General features: G+C 43.7%; 2 protein-coding genes across 8 annotated transcripts in view; one reads left to right on the forward strand and one right to left on the reverse strand.

The window, feature by feature from the left end:
- The window catches only part of LOC138203483 (estrogen-related receptor gamma-like), a 31,801-nt gene extending 28,494 nt beyond the window's left edge, over nucleotides 1–3,307 (forward strand). For all 3 annotated transcript variants that reach the window (XM_069158377.1, XM_069158375.1, XM_069158376.1), the window contains exons 7-8: nucleotides 1,045–1,314; nucleotides 1,439–3,307. In XM_069158377.1, coding sequence (XP_069014478.1) covers nucleotides 1,045–1,314; nucleotides 1,439–1,683 — 515 coding nt within the window. In that variant the 3' untranslated portion in view covers nucleotides 1,684–3,307. The remainder of the gene's footprint in view (nucleotides 1–1,044; nucleotides 1,315–1,438) is intronic.
- A 9,558-nt stretch (nucleotides 3,308–12,865) lies between these two features.
- Nucleotides 12,866–26,990, reverse strand: fez2b (fasciculation and elongation protein zeta 2b). 5 transcript variants are annotated; one of them, XM_069158378.1, is made up of 11 exons: nucleotides 26,572–26,956; nucleotides 22,855–22,963; nucleotides 22,513–22,635; nucleotides 21,325–21,466; nucleotides 20,424–20,551; nucleotides 19,829–19,987; nucleotides 19,476–19,556; nucleotides 18,554–18,629; nucleotides 18,362–18,427; nucleotides 17,895–17,922; nucleotides 12,866–16,403 (listed from the first exon to the last, which is right to left on the reverse strand). In XM_069158378.1, the coding sequence occupies exons 1-10, from the start codon at nucleotides 26,874–26,876 to the stop codon at nucleotides 17,912–17,914; spliced, it is 1,200 nt and encodes a 399-aa protein (XP_069014479.1). In that variant the 5' UTR covers nucleotides 26,877–26,956; the 3' UTR covers nucleotides 12,866–16,403; nucleotides 17,895–17,911. The 5 variants fall into 5 exon arrangements, with proteins under 5 accessions (XP_069014479.1, XP_069014482.1, XP_069014483.1 ...); XM_069158381.1 differs by lacking the exon at nucleotides 17,895–17,922 and having other exon boundaries at nucleotides 26,572–26,990; XM_069158382.1 differs by lacking the exon at nucleotides 17,895–17,922 and having other exon boundaries at nucleotides 22,513–22,629; nucleotides 26,572–26,988.

Consider the following 26,990-nt stretch of genomic DNA (forward strand, 5'->3'; position numbering starts at 1 on the left):
AAATGGGTGCCACTGACGTCCCCCGTGGTGACTGTAAAGAGCAGTGGCTCCTGATAACAATCGCCGATGGTGTCAAAAATACAAACACCTCCCCACCTCCTCCCCTCGCTCTGTAAAATCATCCGTTTAATTACAGTAAACGTATGTGTGTGAGGGTGTGCATGCAGGTTTATGCGGGGGCCCATGAGTGGGTTTAATCATACTCTTGTGGAGTGTAATTGTCAATCAAAGTAGGTGTGTCCTACAGAAAGTAATTAAATTTACCATCTATTCCCTTCCTCTGTCCTTTGTGATGCCCTTTGCCAAGTGGCCTTCACCGCTACAGGAAAATTCTGTATTATCAAAGATATTAATATAAATAGAGAAGTCCACCTGAAAACCTTCAAAATAGGAAGTGATGGTGACTCTTTTGGCTTTTAGATGAGAAGATCGATACGTCCCTTACATGTCTGTGAAATATGAGGTGGTTTGGTTTGCTTAAAGCTACCAGCTGCTGGCTTCACATTTAGTGTACAGACATGAGACTGGTGTGGTTGACGTGTACACTTAAAGACGAAGCTAATTAATACCAAACATAAAACATTTTTGCAGTGCCTAAGCTGAAGCAAATGCTCTCTGTGTTGGAGGTATAGGATTTAAGTAAAGTCATAAAACGCATTGTGGAGAGTCTGAATTTAAACAGAGGTGGGAAGGTAGGGAACATGGCTACAAAAGGAAATCATGGCTCAATTATCTGAAGGCTTCTCCAACGATCGCCCTTCCACATAATGTGAAGGACTTGTTTTGTTTTTTTTGTCTCGCATGCATCCACGACCGACTCAAAATAGCTCCACGACCCACTTTTGGTCCTCAATCCAGCAGTTGAGAGCCACTGCGATAGTTTATAAAGCAGGTTTTCTGCGAAGAGTTTATGTTTTAAGTCTCAAAGTCCTAAAATGACCCCGATGACGTCATCAAAGGTTATTTTCTTATACTGTAGAAGCTACTTGTGTTTACAGGCCACAATAAGTGAACTCACTGTGATGTGGGACTCTTTCTCTCCAGGCTTCCCCTTACTCTCTCTGGCAGACCAGATGAGTCTGCTGCAGAGCGGCTGGATGGAGATTTTGATCCTTCGAGTTGTGTTCCGCTCGCTGGCCTTGGAGGACAGGCTAGTGTACGCTGAGGACTACATCATGGATGAGGAGCAGTCGAAGTTGGCCGGTCTGCTCGACCTCAACAACGGCATCCTGCAGCTGGTGAAGAAATACAAAACCATGGGGCTGGAGAAGGAGGAGTTTGTCGTCCTCAAAGCTATAGCACTTGCTAACTCAGGTATTGATCTTATTATTGCAGAGATTAGGATCCATCTTCACATCTGTTCACTTGCTGCTTTGGGTTTCAAAGCCTTTAATGCCTTGAACATACCAGCATTTCTCAATTTCATGTCTACTTTTAGACTCCATGCAAATTGAGGACTGCGAGGCGGTTCAGAGACTCCAGGACGTCCTTCACGGGGCCCTCCAGGAACACGAGGCCACTCACCACCCAGAGGATCCTCGGCGCGCAGGCAAGATGATCATGACCCTCCCTCTTCTGCGTCAGACGGCTGCTCGTGCCGTCCAGCACTTCTGCAGTATCAAACAGGACGGTCGCGTGCCCATGCACAAACTGTTCCTCGAACTGCTGGAGGCAAAAGCCTGACCTGAACGCAGACGGCCATTACCTTCGTCCACGACACGCGAGTTAAAAATGGGAGGAAGTGGATTATCGCGGGTAATGGTTGGGGTCTGACACCACGTATTTGTCCCATTTCAGCTTGCATTTGACAATAAGGTCTTTAATCTGCGATGGCTGGAACATTTTCAGAGTCGCACCCCTCTGACTTCCAATGAGAGTTTGAATGGAAGTGGAGGAAAAAAAACAAAATAACAAAAAAAAAAAAAGAGTCAAATTGGCATTTAGTGTCTTGATGACAAAGGCGCTGTCATCTGGTTGTGACGCTGAGTTAAGTGTGCCGACCTGCTTTGGAGGTTGAAGAAAAACGGACAGACGACATAAAAGCAGAAGAATCGCCTTCTAGAGATATTAACAGTCACATGCCAAACGTAGAGCTTCTTTTTTTTTTTCAAAAGACCACCTGATACTTGAAGATCCTCGTGGATTATTTGACTCATCTTGAAGCCTGTAAAATCTGCATTCTAGTGCTTTTAGAGAACCGTTTTATGATTTGTCCTTTTTTTTGTATAGAAAAGGTAAACGTGTCCTAAGAGGTACAGTTAGTCTTGCCAAAGAGTACAGACTCATATTATTGAATAATACCAGCACACATATCCACAATAATATGATGACATTCACATTAACCTGCAGCCCTGCTCTGCTGTGTATCGCAAAAATATCTATCTATCCACTAGACTTGTACACAGATGATTAAAGGGAACCGATTTAAGTGATGGGCACCTGATACAACAATAACTGGCCTCCTGATTTTAGTCGAATATTTCAGGGAAAGAATACTTAATGTCATGATGCAACTATATGGCAGAAAAGTGATATTTATTTATCTCTGGTCTTTTGTTATTTTCTTTTATTAATATGGCATTAAGGAGCAACAGCAGTGGAGGATAATTTTTTAAAGGATTTTTAAACGATATCATTGTAAAATGATTTTTTTTACTAGCTTCTCTGCTACAGCACTGAAACCTATACCATATCATGAAATTAAAGACAACCTGATGATAAGTGGAGTCTGTACTTGAAGATCATAATGTTGTAGAGTCGTGTAGACCCATAGATATAACTTTAACTATGTAAAATGGCTGCCATACTGTATAATCTGGATTAGGGAGGCGCTTGATGTCTTTTCTAAAGTAGAAGTCTATGTGTAGGATGAAATATGTGCACTACTTTTTCTTTTTTAGCCATGAACTTTTGGGGGGAAACTGGTGATGGCACTGTGTTTAATCTGTTAGTGTGTTTTGTGTGAAGAATAGTTTTTCTCTGAAATGTGTCCTTTTCTGCACACGCTAAATGAAGGGATTAAACACGGAAGGAATCTCGGAACATGAAATAAAATGTCCAAGTCTTGCTCCTTATTTAACTCCAGGTACTGTGACACTATGATGTGCATATTTTTGTGACAAGATGGTCCGAGTAGCAGCAATATGACAGTTTATATTAATGTCATGTGTGATCTGCTGTATATATGTCACGTCTTATGCCAACAGAGATGTGTTAAAGATGCAAATAAGCTTCGTGTGGATGAGCTGTGCCGTGCTATTTCATTCTCAGGTGGATTTTTTTGGCAATAAAGATGATCACCTTAATGCAAAGCTCATATTATCCGGAGTGTCGTCTTCCTCAATAAAGCGAAGAGGGGTATGAGACAAATTCATTAAGAGCTGGTGAGTGGGTGCAGTGCATTCTGCGGTGTCTGACAGTGGACTCGTTTCCAAGTAAGGCCCATTATGGCACATTTAGGCCATCTGAGCTCAGTTGGTTGGAGATTTATAATTAATAGCCATAATGTAATGAAGTCTAACAGTGGCCCCAGAGAGTGCTGGTCATCAGCTGCCTGTTGAGGCTGAGAGAAGCAGAGGCATCCGACTCATCGCTTCATCATACAGTGAGCCTAACAAAAACAAAACCCACTCCCGACATTTATTCATAGTAATAATATTTCAGTAACGCTTAACATTTATAACTTTACGACGTAGTTGAAGGCAGGTTTAAGGGCATTTGTGTAATAATGAATCTGGTAACTATACTCCTTGTAAAGCGTCTATAATGGGTGAATACACAGTTTATAAATGACTGATAATGTTTTTCACAAAATAGTTCTTGACTAAATGTCCACGTTCTACATTTCTTCCAAGGCTTTCAGCAGCACCTTGTGGCCTTTATTGTCTGATGAAATTTCTTGAGTTGCTATAGAGATGAATATAATTTCATAAAATGCATAATAAAATAATATAGAGACTCTTCATAGTCATAGTACATATTTTGTATGAAATGCAAACTGGGATACTATTATCAATCAGTCAGTAATAGATCAGTTATGGATACTTCACAAGATGAATTGTCAACAAATACATTATTAAACATGAGATATTAATATATATATGTAATTTATATATAAATTGTTAAATCCCAATTTAGTGGGTGCTTCACCTTTGCCGAGATAATCCATCCACCTGACAGGTGTGGCACATCAAGACCAAAAACTCCACATCCGGCAGGCTCAGCCACCCAGATAGCTAATGCAACTGTTGGTTTGCAAAACCGAAGATTTTCTGCACAAACTCTCAAAAACTATCTGAGGGAGCCCCCGCCGCCGCCGTCGTCGTCGTCCGAACATCGTCAACAGATTGGTCTGTGGTGGCTGTGGGGTTATGGAGTGGGCAGACAAAAGCGATGAACAACAAACACGCAGGTGCATTTTATTGACGGTAATCTGAAGGCGCACAGATATTGTGATGAAACCCTGAGGCCCGTTGTCTTGCCATTCATCCAACGCCTCATGTTGCAGCGCGATAATCTATGCCCCTATGTTGTAAGGATTTGCAAGGAGTTCCTGGAAGCTAGAAACTTCCCAGTTTGTGTATATCCTCCATGCTCCACAGACATGTCACCTATAAACAGGTACGGGATGCTCTGGATCTGCGTATATGACAGTGTTTTCATTCGCAGACAAAACTACACATTTTAGAGTGGTCCTTTATTTTTACGCTGTTTAATCGGCATGTCGCCGTGCCACACGTGTCACTAACACAGATTTTAACAAATTTATGAACAATTGAAAGAAATTAACCTTGTGTGTGCATAAAAGAAGTCGCAGATCTTTTACTTCAACTCGTGACAAATGGGGAGCAATTGAAGAAATACCGAAAAAAATATTCTGCTTTTGTTTTGGACAACTCAATATTACATCACAGTTCCTCTAACATGCAAAGGAGAAGGGGAGAGGAGGCACTGCTAAACCTGAAGAATAAAGATGAGCTGACAGAAAGATGAATCAAAAACCATGTAAACCCCCTTTGTCCTTTATCCCTCCTTATCTGTCAGCAGAAGCCAAATAATCTCCTTATTTACCTGTGGTTAAAACTCACAGAGCGCACCGGGGGATTTGGAACAAGCTGGAGATTTTTCACCACATCAGCTGTCAGTAAGTGAGTTAGTGATCTTGAGTGATATATCCTCGTATGTCCCTCTCCTTAAATGAATTAGTATGTGTCTAGCGGCCGTGTCGCCCAGACACCCTGGTGATGGATGAGGCCCCGAGGAGATGGGCTGTAAAAAAGGCTGATTCTGGCACTCAAGGGTGAGATCACTTCCTCAATAAAAAAGCATTGTCCCGAATCATCACGGCAAGGTATGAATGCTGATTAGGGTATTAGACAGAGGAGAGCTCCTCTGTAAAAATAAATCAAATGAGCTGAGCGTTAATGTGTGTGTATGTGTGTGTGGAGGTGGGAGGGGGGGGGGGGGGGGGGGCTCTGGTACAGAGCTGGGGCCCAACGACTACAAATTTAAAGACAGCGTGAAATAATCAATTCATTTGTAATGCTGTCATCAAATCTTAAGCTCTATTGCTATAATTATCATGGTTTCTTAACAGACTGAAGTGCGAGTTTCTTCTGATAAACACGTTGTTTTTTTTTTTAGTTGTATCAAAAGATAACAATCCTTCTTCAATACAGAGTCTGAGATATTTGTCACAAGACAATAATAGTTTCATGATTTTAAACTCTTTACATGACTATGAACTTTCTGCACTCATAGGGAGTTTTTTTTTTTTTTTTTTTACAAACTTTATTTTAAAATTGCATTTTTAACCATGTCTCTGGACATGTTTCAAAATCTCCAAAATACTATAAAATACTTAAAAAAAATATATAAAAAAAAGTGTCAGATATGTTTTTTTCATTCCATTTTCAAAATCCCAGTTACAGAATCAATGAACATGCAGATATTTGTTTATCTTGACCGGTAGAAACAAGATGCTTCCGAGATATTTTGTTCTCCTTTTTGGTATTGAATCATGGTTGGCTTCTCGTTGTGATGTCACATAATCACCTCGTACTCGCACACACATCTTAAAACTCAGATTTGAGGTGAGCACAGAGAAACGTCCCTCTCACAGCAGATGAGTATGAAAACAGCCTTTAGTCCTAAACTCGGCAGATGCATCATTCTGCACCGTGAAGGTCAAACAAGGGAAGTGACAAAACTGAAGAGGTCTTTAACGAGTAAGTAACAAAAAAAAAAACGGATTTTGAGATAAAAAGAAGACAACGGTGCCACAAAGCATTAAAACATTTGAACTGGTGACGATTCTCCAAATCATACCGGAGTTTGACGGTCTCATGCACTCCACCCCTGACAAACAGCTGCACGTCACATCTGTCATCGCCTCATCATTCCCCCACAGTAGATGGACAACTGTATGTACAGTTTGAGGTCACTTGAGGAGGACACAGAGGAAAATGATTTTTGTTTGTATTTATTTTTTTTTGGGGGGGGGGGGCTTCAGCTCATTGTGCTGCTTTATCCTGAGAGGAACCAGGAGTGCTTAGTTGATTATTATTGAGCGTCCATTCACGCACGGAGATATACAACTGTTTTCAACGTCAGCATGACCGCAGTGTAATAACAGCTGGGACTGGGGATAAGAGGCACTGCAGCCGTACTTGCATAATGAGTTCCTTCCCTGCTGCTATTGACTCATTAAACTGGACACTGCCTCGCAACAACGCAACCAGCGGCTGCAGCTCAGCGCCATCTTGTGGCTATACGGCACACAGCAAGGGACACCGCGTCGTGTCCGTCCTCGTATGAACAAACAAGGTCATGTTATTCCCAGGAATGTTTGGAGCTCGTATTTGATTAAAAATGATTTGTAAGTAAGAGAGAAGAGAGTCTTTACTTCATTCTGCAAAATTCTCATTTCCTTCCTTTCTTTAAAAAATAAAATAAAAAATGTTTGAACAAACCTTATGCACATTTGTTTTTAGATATTAATGCTAAACGTTATTATTGGAGCAAAAGAAGGAAAACATAAGTACACTGTATCATTGTCTAAATGTGTCTTTTTGGTCATTACGTAACGATTAAGATGTCTGGTTGCAGTAAAACATCACGCAATACACATAAAAACATACAATCTGAATATAGTTGCTTTATCATTTCTTGAGCGAGAAAGGAGAACTTCCTTCCCAAATGTGCAGATGGACTCTTATTGTAAGAGTACTGATTTTGCTGATGAGGTGATTAGAATAATTAACGCAATTTTGAGATGGTATTTGTTTTGCTTTCTATTCACACAATGTCGAGCCTCATTAATGAATTGAGGAAATAGTAGGCACCATATCTGCTCGTAGCCCTCAATGTGCACCGGAGGTTAAACTCATTAAAACACATCGTTTGCTCGTTTGTGCATATTTATAATTAACTTTGAATTTTGATTACTTAGCTACGGGCCTCGTAGGTAAGTATAATACAAACAAGTCAGCTCGTCTGACAGAGAGAACCCTGTTGTCATGCCACCCTTGTATTGCATTTATCATGATGGCAGTACACCACGCTAAAGGATTTGAGACTGACTCTGAAAAGATGCCTCACACTAAAACATAATTAAATGTGACAGACTTGCTGAAGGACACTCGCAACAATGCTGAACTGAAATTGTGTTTCCTTCTTTGCAAATTTGTCTCTTTACGCTGCAACATAATGTGTCAGCACTGTCACAAACACCAGATGTGCTCCAACTGAGGTCAAATATACAGAATGTACGGAAAACAATTGGATTATGGTATTTTTAAAACTATTACAAAGTGAATGGTTTGCACATTTCAGTATGCGACCACCTATTGACTAATGGAATAAACTGCAATAATAAATAGTCTGCTAGAGGTCACACATATGTTTACACAATTTTTATATCACCATTTGATATTAGTGTACATATTTACATAGGCACCTGTTCTTGAAAGAAAGAACATGCACACAAACACACACAGTGAACTGGAGGATCAGAGGGGTGATATGCTTCTACCAGCTGAAACCTGACACCCGACTGTTACCATGGCACTGCTGAAGAAAAGCAAAGGTTGATGGGAGTTCTGGAGGTGTAGAGGAACAAACATGGAGTTTGTTCGGGGCTCTTCTTGCTCTGACACCAGATGCTTTGTTTCTTCCTTTCTAGGAAGCATCAGACTCAGGACAGAAAACAAGATTTAGGAATCTAACTCTTTTTTTTTTGAAGCCCTGATTCTTCTGTGTAATGTTGAAGGGAGCTCATCGGCAAGTAAAAGAAGTATCAGGTGTAAAATATTGATGGGGCGACAGGTGTGATCCTAAACGGCCTGCAGGTCTCGGCCCTTCTGATCGATGTCTCACACAGCGAGGGGCTGCCAGCTCCCCAACCACCGGCCGAACCACGGACCTCAGCACTGGTGAGTCTCCTGAGTGGACACACGTTTCTCTCGCTGCTCCTTTTTTTTTTTTTTTTTTTTTTCCATCAGCCCTTCCTCATTTTTTTCTCCTCCTGTCAAATTTCATCGAGAAGGTCTACATACAGCATCTTGGACACGAATAGGTTTCGACTGGGTAGCCTTCGTTGGACCACGATGGAAAAGAGCACGACATAGTATTCATTACACAGCAGCCTGTTGCCCTCGGGGGTGGTGGTGGTGGTGGTGGGGGGGTGCCTATCAATACACTGTATAATCCACCGGTATACGTCCAGAACCTTTAGCGTGGACTCTGTTGCAATATAAATGGATAAAAGTGAGTGTGGAGCGTGGTGCTGTCCGACGGCAGGAAACTAGGCCATGCAAGCAGGCACGTCTCCAGTTACAGCGTTATCTCCTCTGCAGCGCACGTGTGATCGTCTTTCTCTTCCCGTGTTGGTTTGTGATGTTGGTCCAACAAATGTGGACCCTGCGAAGTCCAGGTAGAGGCGGGAAAAGGGCAGCTTTATCCGAGGAAGACACTCGTTCGTTCGCCTGCTCAGTTTAGACGGACAGGTTACGTGTCCTGTCCCTGTTCACGCGCAGCAACACCGTGCATCACGTGAGGAGTGGACGCAACTCAAAACGGTTGTAAAATTTGATATGAAGTGACCGTCTGCTCAATGAGGTCACCTGTCATCCGAGTACATACGACTGATTATCGGTTTACTGATTTTGGGCCAATAGCACTTAATCACAGTTCTATTTGTAGGGACCCAATTAATTCTGCAAATAGAATTACCTCCTCAGGTTTGTCTGCTTCCGTCAACCAGGTCACGTTGCAGTTGACATCCGTGTCTCTACAGACTAGTTTAATATATTTAATGTAGGCTTTGAAGGACTCCCTATTTGTATCCGCGTTTGGCCGACGAGACAATGCTGAAAATATGGACGTTACTGCAAAGAAGCTACGAATTCTAAAAACGTGGACGACAGCAGAGAAGATCTGTACGAACAGCAGAGTTTAAAGGTGGACACCCCAGATTAATGTCGTCGACTCAGTAGCTGACCGAATGTGAAATATGATCGAAATCTCCCCTTCTGTTTCTGAGTTATGGCGTAGATTAATAACCAGAAAAGTGTTTTTGCTGACCGCAGCGATGTTGACCTTTGACCTTATGGATAAAAAAAAATAAAAAACGTCATCACTTCACCATTTTATTCCGTCAAACACTGGTTTACATTTCTCACAAACCACGGCACCAAGTGTGTTTTGTCATTTGCTGGCTGAAGAGAAATCACGTTGCATTGTTGCCACCTTGTGGGCAGAATAGTTAATTTGACCAGTGGAGGCCTTTAGCCAGTTTAGTCAGACCTATATCCACTGAGATACCAACAGACACAATCTTTTTGTGTTAACCCACAGCCAATAAATTCTAACGAGCTTCCTCTGATTGTCTCTGTTTTATGATATCTGTCTGAAAGCTTTTGATTAGATGTGTCCAAATTCACAAACAGCAAACTGAATTAAATACAAATCTGTGGTGATTTTATGACGTCGCTCTTCACCTCCAGATTCACCGAACCCCACTCCTCCTGGAGGAGGAGGAGGAGGAGGAGGAGCGGGCGGTGAGCGGGCAGAGGGAGGCCAGGGACACCAGCAGGTTGTGCGGGAACTGTGGTTCATCGTAGTGATGGCAGGCATCGCCCTGCTGCTGCTGGCCATTGTGTTAGGCATCATGCTCCATAAGGTAGGAGACAGTGCTCTGTTGCAATATGTGAAGGTTGACAGACCTCTGGTGAAGTCACAAATGAAACAAAAGTGTGTATGGGATGCAAGCGCTCCGGTTAAATGTTGCTCACATTGCGCTATGGAGAAGTGAGCCGTCACACTTTGGGCGCAGACACCAAGACGACCATCTCGACCACCAGATAGCAGCAAAGCCAAGACTGTGAGCCTCATGTCGGTCCCGTCATTGTGAAAAACAGACGTGACAACTTTTTCCTCCCATCACCCCACACTAGGCTCTGAACAAACCCCCCTTCTCCAGAGAGAGGCCCCCACTGGTGGCCCTGCCCATGCGGAAGAGGAACCCCATGGCCATGTACCCGCTCAGCAACTCAGTCTTGGTGAGGGGAGATTTCTTAGTTTCTACTTCAGCCATGATTACAGCAGTCAGTGTTACTAACAACAACAACAACAAAACAACAACGGCTCTGTTCTACTGCAGAGTCCCAGTAAGCCACGATAACGGACCAGCACGCACAATACAATACAAAGAAAATGGAAGTGGAACACAGTTTCCTTTAAGAAAGTATTCACCTGTAGACTAAATAACTGCAGACTGAATGACTCCCCTCTTGTAAAAGTCTTACCCACTCTCCTTTTTTTTTTAGTTTGACACGGTGCACGACACGGCAGGCTTCTCCAACACCGTAACACTAAAGGGCTTCACCATGAAGATAGAGGTAAAAGTCCCACGCTCTCATCCACACACGCAAACGGCATCTTTCCTGTACCCGTCGATCATATTTGGTCTCGTCCGTCTTCCCAGGAAGTGCTCGAGGCTAAATGCGAGCCCGCCGACGAGGCCCCTCCTCCGCAGGGCGAACTGGGCATCCTCAGCGTGAACTCCCTGAGGCGCAGCGTCAGCCAGGTGATGGATGGGAAGTCCATCACAGGAGAGGATGAAGCGTGGGACCCCAACATCTCAGGCCATGACAGTGGGATGGTGAGAGACACCAAAAACGTATGAGACAAAACTGAAAACCTTCAACTTTAAAGACGAACTATACGCCGTCATTTGAAAGCCATTTCTAACAACCCTGGTCGCAACCAACAAAGTATTTCACATACGTGCACCAGCATACTAATTAAAAACATCAACACACTCAGAAAAGAGCAAACCCAGTGAACAAGCAAAAACACTTAACTAGAAACGTGGTGCCGTGTCCTCCATTTAACACGCTCTGTTTTTCTCTCAAAGTTTATGGACGATGAGGAATTTGTTGACACCGTCAAAGGCTTCAGCACCGTGAGGAAGGAGCACACCATGTTCACCGACACCAACCTGTGACCTGGTGACGACCTCTCGGCCCCACGGGTGCCCCGGGTCTGGATATGTGACGTATTGAACAGCGGGGCCACGCGCTCCCTTAAATTCAACCTTTTTTTTTTGTCTGCTGACCCGAGCAGCCTCGAGTGTCTCTGTTAAGAGTTGTCGAGACGTCAGCCGCTGCCGAGGGGAGGAGAAATACGGGAACCCACGTGACTCGGGACAAAATTTGGAATGTTGAGGGGAGACTAAAAGGAACATTTTCTTCTCTGGACAAGAATCCTTCAGACTGAGTGAAAGAAGGAAGGTTCTGCTTTTGTGGAGAACTATTGAGACAAAAAGTGTCAAAGGACACGATTGACATTAAAACTTCTGATCACTGAACAAAGAGCACACGCTAAGAAAAGACAAAAAGAAACCAAAGATACATAGTCGTATATTTGACCTTTTATATATATATATATATATATATATATTTCCCCATTGGAGAGTACTTCTGGTATTTTTGAGGTAACTTCTTCTGTTCCACTGAAAATCTTTTTGAAGTCATCTTCACGTGTTTAGATGCTCGTTGGTAACCGGAGAGAAAACCTGGTTGTGAACTTTCACTGTCTGGAGAACACAAGGAAACTTTAGTGAGCCTGTTGGATGCGGCCTGCAAGTGCCATGACGTTAAGTCAGCGGTCACTTTAAGAGGGACGCAAACAAAACACTTGTTTCTCCTTTTTCTTTGTACATCTCAATTCTTCATGTATTTTGGACCTTTTGCCAGAAGCTGAATGAAGGAACAGATTTCGGTGAGTCAATTTAGTCTGGTCAGATGATCCAACTGGGTACGATGGAAGAGTTCAGCGTGGACTGCGATTGATTTCAGTATTCATTTATCATATAATTAGTATAAAAATAGGGGACTGAAGTAGGCTTGCTACTACACCGAATCTTGGTTTCCGTGATATACAGCGAATGATTCATATTTCAGGCCTCATCTTCCTCAGTTATTCTACTTTGACATTCTTGTTAATCAATGTTATTAAGACAAAACTTTAAATTGAATGTATTCCTGAAAGAAAAACAAATCAAAGCAAAACATAATTTGTTACAAGAGGGTAAACAAGATTATTTTTTTTTAAACTGCTGGTCGTATTTAGTATAGAAGTTAGAATTTACTTAATTACAACAATTACGTCTGATAATCACAGATTAGTAAAAAGTCAGATTCTTTTGGCAAACTAAAGCGTTATTTATTCCGGCGCGGGCTGAGAAAATCATCCATTAAAAACACATTCAAAAACAAAAGTAGTATTATCATAAAGCTAAAAAAAAAACCCGGTCTTCCTCACTAATGAACACACACCTGAGTGAGCCCGAGCCACCGCCTCCTCACAGCTTTTTGTTTTTTTTTTATTTAAAATGAGTGGCAATGCAATGCGGGCACAAAACACTTGTACCATTACAGTCAATAATATGGTTACAAAACAAACATTTACAGAATAAATTAATGTACTGCGGTACCACATGAGACAGTAAACATAAGACCCTGAACTAGGGAGTTATATTGCATTAAAAACAAAAAGGAGTTTGTTAAATGTACAAAGATTTTCAGGCATTTACAAAGGCAGCCTTTTTTTTTTTTTTTTAATTTAGTTGCTTTGTTGTACATGTATAAATATAAATCTCTAAATTGTAGTTGAACTGATATGTCTGATGAGAGGGCCAGATGAGGGGTTCTGCCCTGACCTCCGTGCTGACTGCCATTTCATTAGAAAACAAATAACAACCAATATTGTGACAGATTTACACAACCGTGACGTCGCATTGGATTGAAACGGAAGGATGTTGTCTGACATGGTTGATGTGTTTTACTGCCACAAGTCTTCTGCTTTTAGGCTTTCAGATATCTTTTTTTTTTTTTTTTTTTTTTAACAGTTAAAAGTTGAAATGCTTATTTCTGCATCTCACTGCAACACGCACCCTGTCCCTTTAGCATATTATTAATGTGTCCGTAAACAAATGATCACTCATTAGAAATGTGTTTGCAACGGTAAAGTGCATGCAGCACATGCTAGGTTGTGAAGTGTTTCAGAGCCGGCAACAGCAGAAACAAGTTACATATAAATAGTTAAATATAGCACTAAGAGCTTTTTGTCTTCCGTTACAAAATAATAAATGGACCCTTTTGTGCGATCGTCCCCAACATCCAGTATCTTTCTCACACCCTCCGTTCCTGCTGGCCATAAGCACGACAGCTTTCCATTTTGAAAAGTAAATCCCTTTTTCAAGAGAGTCTCACCTTCTCTGACATATTAATAAGCGCTGCTATGATGTCATCACGACGCGGCTACACCGAGCAGATGCCACTGCCAGTGAATTGCTGGCTACACCTACTGCTGCAGCTACAGAGCGTAATCAAGGACTTCGAGCATTAAATCACGTTTCATCAAATCATCACGTAATCAATGCTCCTCAAAAAACGTATCCTGGATTTAGTCGAGCGGCTACCACGCTTGGGGGAAATGTTTGCAAAGATTTAAAGGGCAGCGAGTTGGAAGTCTCGCTGCTCAAATGTTGTCCGAAAATTACAAAGACTCAGGAATGTCAGTACCTTTCAGAAACTACTAACACTGATGATCGTACCTGAGAGCTAAAAACCTGATCTGACAGTGTGCGGTGCACCTGGAGCAGCTGGTGATCTGAACGTTAGTGTGACTGGTGGTACGTGGTTGAGGGGTGCTCCACTGATTTAGGATTTCACTTCCAAAAAGACTTGCAAGAGACATCCTGACTTTTACTCCTTGATGGCTTACGACAATTCCCATCACGCAATGCAGATTTTCCGTTTTAAATTACTAGTCCAACCTTGATGACATCACAGAGACATCATCAGGGTCATCTTCTCAGCTTTAAAAGTCCGATATTGTACAAATGCAGATTTCCCATTTTGTGTTACAGTGAGTTTGTGATGTCACATGTCAGGTGTCTGCATGGTCCAACCTTTTATGCGGAAGACGTTGAGCTCGTAGCTTGTCGAGGCCGAAGAAAAGCTGTGGTTGGCCTGGGTGTGCGTCACTCAGAAAAGAGTCAGCCAATCAGATATCTGATATGAATCCACCTTAAAGACACAGGCGCAAAACATCCCGTTCTTGGTAGACCATTAGAGAGAAGCTTTAGAGAGGATGTCTAAAACTAAAATAAGGAGGAAAATCTAAAATATGGGACTTTTAATACAAAACGTCCACCGGAGCCAAATAAAACATCAAATTACTGTGTTCTCGGCTGAGTTATACTTCTTATGATGTGCAAATAGATGTTAAATCAGTGGAGCACCGCTTTAAGGTTCTTCATATTCTCACGCTCCCGGCGACTAATGTGGTAATAAATAAGTGCATGATAACAATTCTTAATGTTGACATGGGGCAGGTCTTCTTCACCCCCAAGCTAAAGTTTCTAATCTTCATCTAACACTAATCTAATGAGACGTATTCTGTGGTACATCCACCACATATCCCACTACTACATGACCAGATCACTGACAGGAGTAAAGTGCTACCACAAGATCCCTAAAATTGAACAGTTATAGAGAGAATAGATTAAAAAAAAAAAAACACAACTTAGAATAGATGCTTAACTACACAATAATCTTAACTACGCTAACGATACAACCAGATAGATGATTTCCTATAAATGGAACACGCGAGGTATCTGCAGACTCCTGATATGGCGACTCGTGGGGTGGTGATAAAGTTGTTGGGGATGGGGGTCACTATTCGAGGGCTCAGAGGTCAACGGACAGCATTTACAAAATGATTACAAAGTCCCTAACCTCCCTAAAAACAACCCCTTATCCAAAAATATGCTTTACATGTTTGTTCATCCAGCTATTGCTTTCTTTAGTCATTTCACTTTCTTTTTTTTTTTCCTTCCCTTTTTCAAAAAGTAAAACTGTGCAATTTCTCTGTCATATACAAAATAGTTCATTTTCACATTCAACTAGCAAATTGAGCATAAACCCGAAACCAACACGCTTAAGGACCTACAATTTGTTTTTGTTTTTAAAGAGGACCTATTATGCTTCTTTGTATTCTCTGTCATATAAATAAATGTTCATGTCAAATATTAAGAAGTTAACGTATGCAAATGTAATTAATTTTAGAAACAAGCTCTCAACACTCTGCTCACGACATGGCTGATGTCAGCTCGTCACGGATTTCCTTATATGGTCATCTTCTCCAGGCACAGCATTTCCTTTGAACTGAGAATTTTGGACAGAAACTTGAATGCATTCCTCCAATGAAAAAAAAAAGAGCATAATAGGTCTCCTTTAAATTAAAGGGTTTGCTCTTTGATCCTTAGAAAGCAGAGTTTTCAACCTCAAGACATCATGTGTGATCAATCGATCAACAAATGCTGCTAAAGCAAAAGATTTTTTTTTTATATAGGAAATATGGAGGATTTACACTTTACGATACCACGAATCGCCCGGCACCTTAAGATTCAGATTTGACCCGGAATTTGTTGTCCCCGTCAGCCATGAACTACACATACGTTATGTCCCTGACACTTCACTATTCAAGAACCCCTGGCAAATCAGAAAGTGAGGTGTTCAGACTAACATAAAGAAGTCATCATGCAGTCAGGATTCACGGGGATGAATCACTCAAGCCTTAAGAAGTTAAAAGATTACAAATGAAAAGAACTATACAGAACAATAAGTTCTATGAAGAGTTAAAAGTTTAGCAACAACAACAGTGGCAGAGTAAAAAAAAAATTAATACCACAGGTAAAGGAAGTTTATGATGTGAAAAGTGGGGAAGAATTTCACTCCATTATCTGGATTCTTCTAAATTACCAGAACCGTGTCCTGATGGTCCGGTGGATGGTTCTGGAAACATGAGTCTTGACTTTTACGTGGGACAAAGAACTGTGGAGACAAGAGCAGACGAGCTGCTGATGAATACTGTTTGGATGCTCGCTGTGGAAGATGAAGGAAGGGCTGTAAACTATGGAAGAGCAACTACAACAGGGACACATGTGCGGTGAGAGAAGAGGAAACGGTTAATTACAGGTGAGAAGCAAACACGTGAACAGCTGCTACTACAAGCTCCACTGGGTTGGTGTGTTTTCAGGGTAGCGCTACACAGCACTACTGTGAAGAGTGAGTGAGGGAGGGGCTGCTGCTTCTGGGGAAAGGTAATGTTAACTATGCAGACAGAGACAGAGAGACAGAGAGAGAGACAGACAGAGAGACGACGGAGAGGGGGAGAGAGCGATAGAGACAGAGATGGAGAGACAGAGAGAGAGGGGAAGAGAGAGAGAGGGAGAGAGACGATGGGGGGGTAGAGACAGTGACAGAGAGAGAGAGAGAGAGACAGAGAGACAGCAACACAGAGAGAGAGAGGGAGAGAGACGGAGAGACAGAGAGAGAGGGGAAGAGAGAGAGAGGGAGAGAGACGAGGGGGGGTAGAGACAGTGACAGAGAGAGACAGAGAGACAGCAACACAGAGAGAGAGAGAGAGGGAGAGAGACGGAGAGACAGAGAGAGAGGGGAAGAGAGAGAGAGAGACAGAGAGACAGAGAGAGAGGGGAAGAGAGAGAGAGAGGGAGAGAGACGAGAGCAGAGGGGAGTAGAGACAGTGACAGAGAGAGACAGAGAGACAGCAACACAGAGAGAGAGAGAGAGAGAGAGGGAGAGAGACGGAGAGACAGAGAGAGAGGGGAAGAGAGAGAGAGAGACAGAGAGAGAGAGGGGAAGAGAGGGAGAGAGACGAGAGCAGAGGGGAGTAGAGACAGTGACAGAGAGAGACAGAGACAGCAACACAGAGAGAGAGAGAGAGAGAGAGAAAGAGAGAGAGACAGAGAAAGACAGAGAGCGAGAGAGAGAGACAGACAGACAGAGAGACGGAGAGAGCGATAGAGACAGAGCGAGAGATAGAGACAGAGACGGAGAGACAGAGAGAGAGGGGAAGAGAGAGAGAGAGGGAGAGAGACGAGGGGGGGGGTAGAGACAGTGACAGAGAGAGACAGAGAGACAGCAACACAGAGAGAGAGAGAGAGGGAGAGAGACGGAGAGACAGAGAGAGACAGAGAGAGAGGGGAAGAGAGAGAGAGAGGGAGAGAGACGAGGGGGGGGGTAGAGACAGTGACAGAGAGAGAGAGGGAGAGAGACGGAGAGACAGAGAGAGACAGAGAGAGAGAGGGGAAGAGAGAGAGAGAGAGACAGAGAGAGAGAGGGAGAGAGAGGAGAACAGAGGGGAGTAGAGACAGTGACAGAGAGAGACAGAAACACAGAGAGAGAGAGAGAGAGAGAGAGAGAGAGAGACAAAGAGAGAGAGAGAGAGAGAGAGAGAGAGAGAGAGAGAGAGAGAGAGAGGGGAAAGGTGAAGGTGAAGAAATCTGTGTTAACCTCACAAACCTCAGTGTCCACTGCTCTCATACCAGAGCTACCCAAAAGACAATGCAGCACAGGTGAGAGACAAGGAAGGTACAGGTCAACAGTGAAGGGTGGCAAGAAAAGCATTTCTCCCCTCCTTTATAATTCATGTTTGTGCTACTATTTTATTTTCTCTACTGAAAACAGAGAAGTGAATTTTGTCTTTTCACACAACACAGAGAGAGGACGCTCGAATGGGGAAGGGACACAATCAAAAGATCTTTGCTGCAACATCCTCATCAGCTGTTTACTTACTTTTCATTGTCAGACATTGACAGTGTTTTATACACTTTTTTTTCTTCCTGTTTTTCATTTTAACAGAACTTGAATTTTAAATATTCATTGTAAAATAAGTAACTTAAATGTACATATAAATGCCATGTTTTAGCTGCTTTACTTTTCTTGTAAAAAAAAAAAAAGACTGAAGACTAAACAATCTGAGTGTTTACCTTTGAGAATGTAGTCTGTTAGGAGGGCGGGCACCTTCTCGCTGTCATCCCTCATGGCATGGAGGACTGACAGAGAGAGAGCACCTCATTACATTTTGAAAACACAATTGTTTTTTTCTCATCTTCATCATTACAGCTCAGTTTCGAGTGTGTGTGTGTGTGTGTGTGTGTGTGTGTGTGTGCTCGACTCACTCTTTGTGAGGATCTGGAGGTCTTCTACAGACGGGGTGCCGGCTTTCTTTTCATAAGGGATGACGGTGGTCAGATACTGCAAACAAACAAATGATGTTACAATTACACAAAAACTTTTTTTTTTTTTTTTGCATATTTGTCAAGTCAAGCCGAATGTTTTAATAATAGGTCAGAATAAATGCCACAGTTTAAAGCAAAAAAAAAAAAATTACATAATATGAGTTCAAAGAGATGTCATGAATAATCATAACTCGGTGTCTCAAGTCGTTGATATTTTCAGCTTCACCCATTTATTTCATCTGGAGTTCTTTGGTTTACCTTTCATAATTCATTTTTCCCGAATGTGATAATGTTTAAGATATAAAATGAAGGAATTCAAATCCCATTCAAATTCCAAAATTGAGACATAAACTTTTGCCAAGTAACACAACACTGTTCATTAATAGTTTTCTTTAAGTCTTTCAGTTTCATCTCGGAGCACAAAATGTGTCATTGCTGCTGTGACAGGGTGATAAAACGTGACGTCTTTCAGTGTTGTGGAAATCATGTGAACCTTCAGAAGCCTGTCAGAGTTAATGTTCACTGATGAGAAGTTAAAAAAAAAAAAAAAAAGCAGCAGTGATTATTCAACAGTGTCATCTTTGCTCAAAACGAAGGAACAGTAAGATGATGAAACAGCAAGAGCTGCAAAAATCTAAATCAGATGAAAAAACAAAAACAAAAAAAGAATGACTGGAATGAAGAAAAAGAGAATAAACATCAACCACAACGAAACGACAAACTGAACCAAATGAAACCGGCGGCGGTGCAAGCTGGAGACGAGGAAACAAACATGCCTGTGGAACAAAAGAAAGAAAGAAAGAAAGAAAAAAAACAAATGGCATAGAAATGTATCTGCAGTGGAAAGAAAGAGCGGGGGCACCTGTTTGTCCCCTCCTGTGTTGCCAAAAGTTTGACGGAGGCCATTTTGAATGACATTGGAGAGTCCCTCCAGAGTGAGCAGCTACAGGAAGTAAGGAGGAAAAGAAAAAGAGAGATTGACGAGAGACGAGGAAGTTTCTACATCAAGAGAAGGAAGGGGTGGGTGGGGAGGAGGGGGTGCTCGGCTGAAATTCCCGACGCAAACCGCCCAATCGCCTGCCCGGTCACGCGTCTCTCCTCATTATACGAAAAGCTGCGTAGTCCGGGTTCACTGATCGTCGTGGTAACCGTGCATGCAGGGCACGCGCGCGTTTGCCTCCGTCTACGCCATCGGCCGCCGGCCGCGTGACTCACCGTGCCCGGTATGTGCGTGCTGGCCGTCCTCTGGCCGTTGGGCCCCGCCGTCGTCGTCGTCGTCGCGCTTCTGATCTTCTTCTTCTTCCGCAGCAGCTCGCGGTGCTCCTTCTGTCTGTTCTGCACGTCGATCAGCAGCGAGATGAAGCTGTTCTTCACCTGTTCACACGCACGACAAAAAAAAAATGAGACTCCATTCGATTTATGTTGCTTTTTAGGATCACACTGCCGAGTGTGCTATTTATATATTTCACGATCCTAAGAGAAATCTATTTTTAGATGCCGAAAGGACACGCTTGACAGAATCGTGACATCCGAGCAAATGACGCTAAAAGAAAAACAAAGCTGCTGGCAATTCACAACCCTCTCGCGGGCCTTCAGGAGGCAGCGTGCCGCTGTCTGATCTCACAGATCCCAATCGCAGCACACTAAACTCAAAACATTTAAAGGCCCCCCTCGCCGCGGAGGATCACCGGAGGATTATCTGAATGCAGTTTATAATTTCAGATCCGGTGTTTCGAACTCGACACTGAAGCAAAAGGACAAAAGCTGTTGCCTTCGGGTGGTGAAATCAAATCAAATCAAATCAAAGTACCTCTTTTTCATAGTCCAGTTCGTCCCGCAGTGCCAGAGCTTGGATCAGCTCTTCGCTGAAGCGGCGAATGGCCGTCTCCACCTCCTCCAGACTCTCGGTCAGCTCCGACACCGACAGCCGACGCAGCCCTGAGGATGAGGAGCGGCTGTATGAGGAAGAGGCTGTGTATATTGTACAGGGACAGTTGTTGCGTCTATTGGTTTGCTTGGAAATGAATTACATGTCAGTTGTTCAATTGATATGAAGATTTCCAAAACTATCATTCGTGAAATCTCCTCCTAATAACCGAGTGACAAACTGGTACAGTGCAGGTGAACACCTCCTTTTAAAAGAAACAAAAGTGCATCATCCATTTAAATGTTCTCGTTTAAACATAATCCAAATCTTTTTCGTGTACATATTATTAGATGGGTGAAGTGAAGTCTATTTGGCGGCATGTGGTACGTCCGGGGATAATTTTGTCTCTTCGACGGAGAGTAAACTGCTGAGTGTAACTATTGTGCACTTTTCGAGCCGTCAGATATACAAAACACACATCACATTCTGTCTTTGAAATGTTCATCTCCCTGAAACAAAATGCAGAGCCCTGAGGCTCGCTGGGTACAAACACACACTCTGCGCCAGTGTGGCGTTACAAATTGTGTTCAAACGAGATATATACGCCGCTGTCCGTCCGCATCCATCACGCGTTACGCAAGACTAGAAACGGCCGCGTGCACGTGCGTCGCCGTTTCTTCCCATTACGCTTCGTTCAGGGACGTGGACGTCTTGCAAAAATGGCAAACGGGGACGTAAAAGCTCACGAGGAGCAAGCGCACCGCCGCGACCCAGCTGTACGCATTGAAAGCTTCGGCGCCGCCGCGTCTTTTCGCTGCGCATGTACAACCAGAGCGGTACTCACGGTCCTCGTAGCTGGTGTTGGAGCCGGAGCGCTTCAGAGCGTGGAAGTCCTGAGACAGCATGGACAAGTCGGACTGGGAGGGACTCTCGTCGTCTTCCGGGTCGGGAGACTCCTGCATCATCTCCTCGATCTCCTCTATCACCTGAACAACAGCGCGCACGCACGCACGCACACACACACACACACACACACACACACACACACACACACACACACACACACACACGTTCGCAGTTGTGCGTTTTGGTCCGTTCCAGCAAGTACTGCAGTTTACACACAAATATCCGCACCCTGAATCTGTGTAGGATTATGTTGAAGCTGCCTCCCGTTCCACGGGGTTAACGTGGTTCGCTCGCCCGCGTGTCTCCTTACGGCTGATGTTTGTCGACGACACGTGAAGAAGGTCGGGGACAGATGCGGCGAAATCAAATGCATGAGCGAGGACGTGTTCAGCGCGTGCATCTGTTCGCATGTTCGCAGCTTCGAATATCTCGGGTGGAATCCGACCGGGAAACATGGTTGTTGTTGTTTTTTTCGGGGAACAATAAGTAAATAAAAACTTCCTGCTTGTTATTTAACGTCTGCTTGATTCGGTGTTTTTATTGTTTAATCACGCATAAATGAGCTTCAAAAACTTCTCAACCGGAACCTGCTATTTGTGTGTATTTAGCCCCAAAAATAAAAACTGAGCCTGTTCCCAGTATTACGGCACATTACATATTAGCACACGTACGTACAGAAAACATAACGCCAATAAGGAATTCAAGTTTGAAATCAGAATTCTGCAGTTTTCAGCGTGGAGATTTAGAGATGTGCGTGTGGGCATGCCGAGTATCTCTGGCGTTGCTCATGTACACGGTTTTATCCTGGTTTCAGAAACCCGGTACAGAACACGGAGGCGGAGCTGTTGAGAGGTCAAGACAAAATATGACGATATGATAAAACCAGGAAACAACTGAGAGAGTAATATTCATGTAAACACACTCACTGATGTAAACAGGGCCGGAAGAACACCTGAACGCGCGAGTGGTTTCAGTATTCATTACAACTATATCAAGGAACAGCGCCACAGTCACCAAGACACAACACTGATGGCTTCAAGTGTGTGTGCGCGCGCGCGTGTGTGTGTGTGTGTGTGTGTGTGTGTGTGTGTGTGTGTGTGTGTGCATGTGCGTGAGAACGGGTTACCTGTTCAGCTGTGAAGAGCGGCTCATCGTTGATGCAGGAGACGATGATGGAGTGCATGTCCATCTGCTCCCTCAGCTCCTCGTCGTCAGACAGATCCAGCGACTGGTTGTCCAACTTCTGTCCCTCGGGAGAAGGAGGCGAGAGACAGAGACACAACTCGGATGAGACGACAAGGCAGGTGGTTAGGCAGATTGAAGGCGGAGGTTCAGGCTGCTCACATTTGGGCCTCAGCTCTTTGTACGCACGGTTCCCTTTCTAAAGAAATATAAATATATATATATATATGTGTACAGCGCGACATCACAGACTGGGTTTGTGTGTTTACGTGCGTCTCCGCGGTACCTCGAGCTCGGTCAGGTTGAGGATGGGCAGGTGCAGGGAGCGAGTGTGCGACGTCTTCCAGTCCACAGGCATCACGTTGCCGTAGTTATCCGTCAGAGCGTTCCACACTCTGGAGGGAAGAAAAGAAGCAACCGGTGAAGTAACCGGGACCGGAGACTCGTACGATATCGCGAGACGCGCGCAATAAAAAGACAGGAGACGGGCGAAGAGTCGCTTTCAGCTGTCGATCGGACAAACCCCGCTTCCTTCCCTTTTTTTTTGTTCTTTTTTTTTTTACTGTGATACAGCATGACATGCGAAGTGTCACGTCCTGTTCTCTGACCACCCCCTCACCACGTTCCTGTTGCCGCGTGACGCACACTAAAGCGACGACTCCTTAAATCACGCAAGCAATTTACCGACAGCCCCGAAGGTCTGTAAACTGCCGTTTTTCAGTTTGCTGTCGATGTCGGCTGATTCACGAACCGTATCGTCACCGTACCGACAGTCTGCTGAATGTTTACAATTCTTCTGCAGCAACACGCACGTTGGCAGAGAACATATCCGAGCCGAACAGATGGCACTTCTGTAAACATAATACTGTTCCGACTGCGAAACCCATCATCATCTTCAAAAACATATTTCTCACCAGATTTGAAGGATTTTGTACGATGTGTGATTTTTTTTTTGTGTTTTTTTTTGTACTGTATATTTAGTGTCTGGCTGCGGCTTTCGTTGGAAGACTTCATTCAAGGATTTGCTGCCCACTTCATTAAAGGATTGCGCGCAATCTTAGAAACGAGAAGCTCCTTTTCGGTGTGGTCCCGCAGGCGTTGTGCACGTTTATCCATCGCCGTGGCAGAAGAGCGAGTCTGTTCAGGATGTAAAACACAAGCGTGCGTGCGAGTCTGTTTTTTTTTTTCTTTTCCCCTTCCTCCTGGCTCTGACTGGGCAAGCGGAGCGAGGATGGATGCTGTGAACCCATGTGTCACAAAGGCTCGGCATCGTCATGGCCTCTTTCTCACACACACACACGCACACGCACACACACACTCTCAGACAAATGTTTATGTAACATGCATGTTTCTCCCTGAAGTGTTCGCGCACAGCTTGGTGAGCTGGGGGCCGTTGGGTTGTTCTAAATAAGAGCAAAAGCTGGCAAGGAAATAGTTTTTGTGCCTGGAGCATTGACGCCGTCTCAGGCACGTGAGCGCCCGCCAAAAAAACCCCCCACACAATTAGCTTCAGCTTCACGGAGCGCAATTTGCATTTAAAAACAAGGCTCGTCTCAAGGAACCAGCTTGTTCCTACTTTCAACACGGCGCCGATCTGTCGGGATCATTCGCTCGAATATATTTGTGCAGATGTGAGTTGATGTCGCGCACATATAATCCACACGCACGACTTGCCTTTAACATTATTGCTCTCTCGGCACCCGCACTAACTGAAGCGCGCGCACTTTGTCCTCGTCATCCCGTGGTTCGTCTCAGCCGCGGTGTTGCTGGAGAACTTGTTAAGAGTCTAGGCACGTCCTGCAAAAGTGCAGTCATCCAGAAAAGACTCTCACTGAGCCTGGCGCTGCTCTTTGGGCTTCAGCTGTCCAATTATTTTTTATTGCATCCTTCCTCTGTTCCTGTTCCTACAACAAGGATAAATGTTTGTTTCACCCCGTCTCACCAGCACTCCTACGTTCCCCTCTAACCATTAAATAAGACGGACAGTGACAACCTCTCGGATATATGTGGCTCTTTGTACGTGCGAGTGTTTGACAGAAACATCAAAGTAAAAACTGGATGTCCAAGAGACTTCAAGTCCACATCACTGAAGTCCAAGTAACAGAACATCTAATATTATCTTTAAGTTAATGGCGTGTTAATGATATTGTTCAATCCATTGTTGAGTTGGGAGTTGTTTGTCCATTAATTAATTGGCAACAGTGTTAATAACAACGGACTCATTTTTAAAGTCATTGTTGAAGTTAAATGACCAAACACAGACTAGATTCCTAAATGGGACACTGGACGGTTGAACAAAACAACCAATTTAAAGATTTCAGGCTTAAGAAAATGTGATGGGCAGTCTTCACAATTTTTTGACATTGTAGTGACCAAATAAGTGACTAATCAAGAAAATAATAAGTTGCAATCTTGTTTTTAAAATGTCTTAAAACAGACGAAGGACATTTTTGTTTATGTCCCCTGCCATCACGTTTCTAAAACTGAACCACTAACACTACATTTACTGTCTCTGTGCTTTTTTTTCTCGCTCCCGTAGTTTTGTGCTTTTTTTTTTGTTTTTTTTTGTGTGTGTGACGGTACCTCTGGTTCTGGAGCTGCATGTTTCTGACCTGTAGTTACTGGCCCCAGCAAACCCGACCAACGATTATCGTTTGCCTTTCTATCCTGTTGTTTTCTCTCTGCTGTCCCCTCACCCTAACAAGGCAGATGGCTGGTCACATCTGAGCCTGCTTGTGTTGGACATTTTTCTGTTGGAAATGTCCCCAATGTGGAAATTGTTGATATTGAGATGACTTGTAATGTGATTTCAAATTATATGTATAAAAATGAATTGAATGAAAATGACTTTTCACTCATGAATGTGAAGGTTATGTAAACAATAAAGGATGGAAGTCTCAGTCCAAAGATCACCCATCCCATCTATATTAGTGCGGTTCATTTTCCACATACAGAAAGTGTGTATTGCGCCCGTTATATAATATTGTACAACCTATTCACAGCCTAATTCTAGCCTGACGGATCCCGAGGCTCATTCCCACATTCAAATGATGTCACATTTTTTTTGTGCGCATGCATGTTGTATGTCTGCATGACTAAGCTTCAGGCGCTGGAAGCTCACGCACGGCCGTGCGATTTGATGCATCGGTGCCAAAGTGGTGCGATACCGGATGCAAACGTCCCGAGCAGGTGATCCACGCAGCCAGCGCAGCTCCGCAGGTACGGTCACATCCACGCTCTCTGCGGGATCGATGTGACTTCGCTGCTGCGAAGTAATAGCACGATGTCGTGCAGTTGTGACATCCGTGTGTCTTGAGATACAACATCAGCTGAGGATACCACCCCCCACAACCCCCACTGAGATGACAAGGGCTCTTTAAGTTGGAAGAACAGATGCTGACTGTCACCTTTTTTTTTTTTGTACTGAGTACATGTATGAAACGTGACATACTGGGGCTGTGACGAGGCGCCCAAAAAGTCAAGTCAGAAGTAAAAAAAAAAAAAAAAAAAATGATTTGGTTTATATATAATCAGGAGATTTGATTTTATATGCATACTAAAAAAAAAAAAATAAAAAAAAAAAGCACCAGTACTTACTGCTGAGATACAATTTAGGGATCAGTGGTTTAATAGCCAACATCAATCCGTGCAGCATGACATCTAACACTGGTAACGTGGCAGGACACCCAACACACACACACACACACACACACACACACACACACACACACACACACACACACACACACACACAGCCAATCTATGTAAATAAACTGCATTTCTGTTCCCTACACTGAAGCACATATAGTTACCAGAGTGCATTCAGGTTAAGCAAACATGCCACCGGCTAAACTTTGCACGACACTGATTGAAGCTTTCAGCGGGTAAACATCGATGTGAGGTTAGCCTGCCGAGGCTAACGTCGCTAGGTAGCCGAGAGATTAAAAAGTTAGCGTAAATAAATAAATTATAAATAAATAAAAAAAAAAAAATTCACACTCACTCGTCGTCTTTCAAGTAATTATCCTCCGTGATGGGTTTAACGGGAGCGATGTTTTCCGTCGCGGTGTTGTAGTTTCGGAAACACACGGTCAGCTTCTCGTCGAAGTCGTGGACGAGGTCCTCCATCGACTTGAAGCTGCAGATCTCCCCGGAGAAACTGTTGTCCAGGTCGGACAGGTCGTCTAGGCCCGACGCATCGCCCGCGTTGGAGTTGAGCTGGTCCAGCCGCTCGGCCGATCCCGAGGACGGCTTGAATTCGTTGAAGTCCTGCCAGTCCTCGTCGAAGTGGGCCAACGGCGCCGCCATAACCGCCGCGGGGAGTTTCGGTAGAGAGCCGGTCGGGGACCCCCCTCTTGTGGTGCTCCGTTTTCGGTTTACGGACACAACTAGACGGCGAGAGAGAGGGGGACAGGGAGGTGG

The sequence above is a fragment of the Embiotoca jacksoni genome, unplaced genomic scaffold (genome assembly GCF_022577435.1).
Source record: "Embiotoca jacksoni isolate LCO1_2020_lvr unplaced genomic scaffold, fEmbJac1.0.p SCAF_23, whole genome shotgun sequence".
Lineage (NCBI taxonomy): Eukaryota > Metazoa > Chordata > Actinopteri > Embiotocidae > Embiotoca > Embiotoca jacksoni.

What these genes read in the sequence shown, in the direction of transcription:
- fez2b (XM_069158381.1), bottom strand. Translation starts at nt 26,876, where the DNA reads ATGGCGGCGCCGTTGGCCCACTTCGACGAGGACTGGCAGGACTTCAAC. An exon ending in CGCTCTTCACAGCTGAACAG is followed by an intron (nt 21,467 to 22,512) that starts GTAACCCGTTCT and finishes GCTGTTGTTCAG; the next exon opens with GTGATAGAGGAGATCGAGGA. An exon ending in CCTCCAGATCCTCACAAAGA is followed by an intron (nt 18,428 to 18,553) that starts GTGAGTCGAGCA and finishes TCTCTCTGTCAG; the next exon opens with TCCTCCATGCCATGAGGGAT.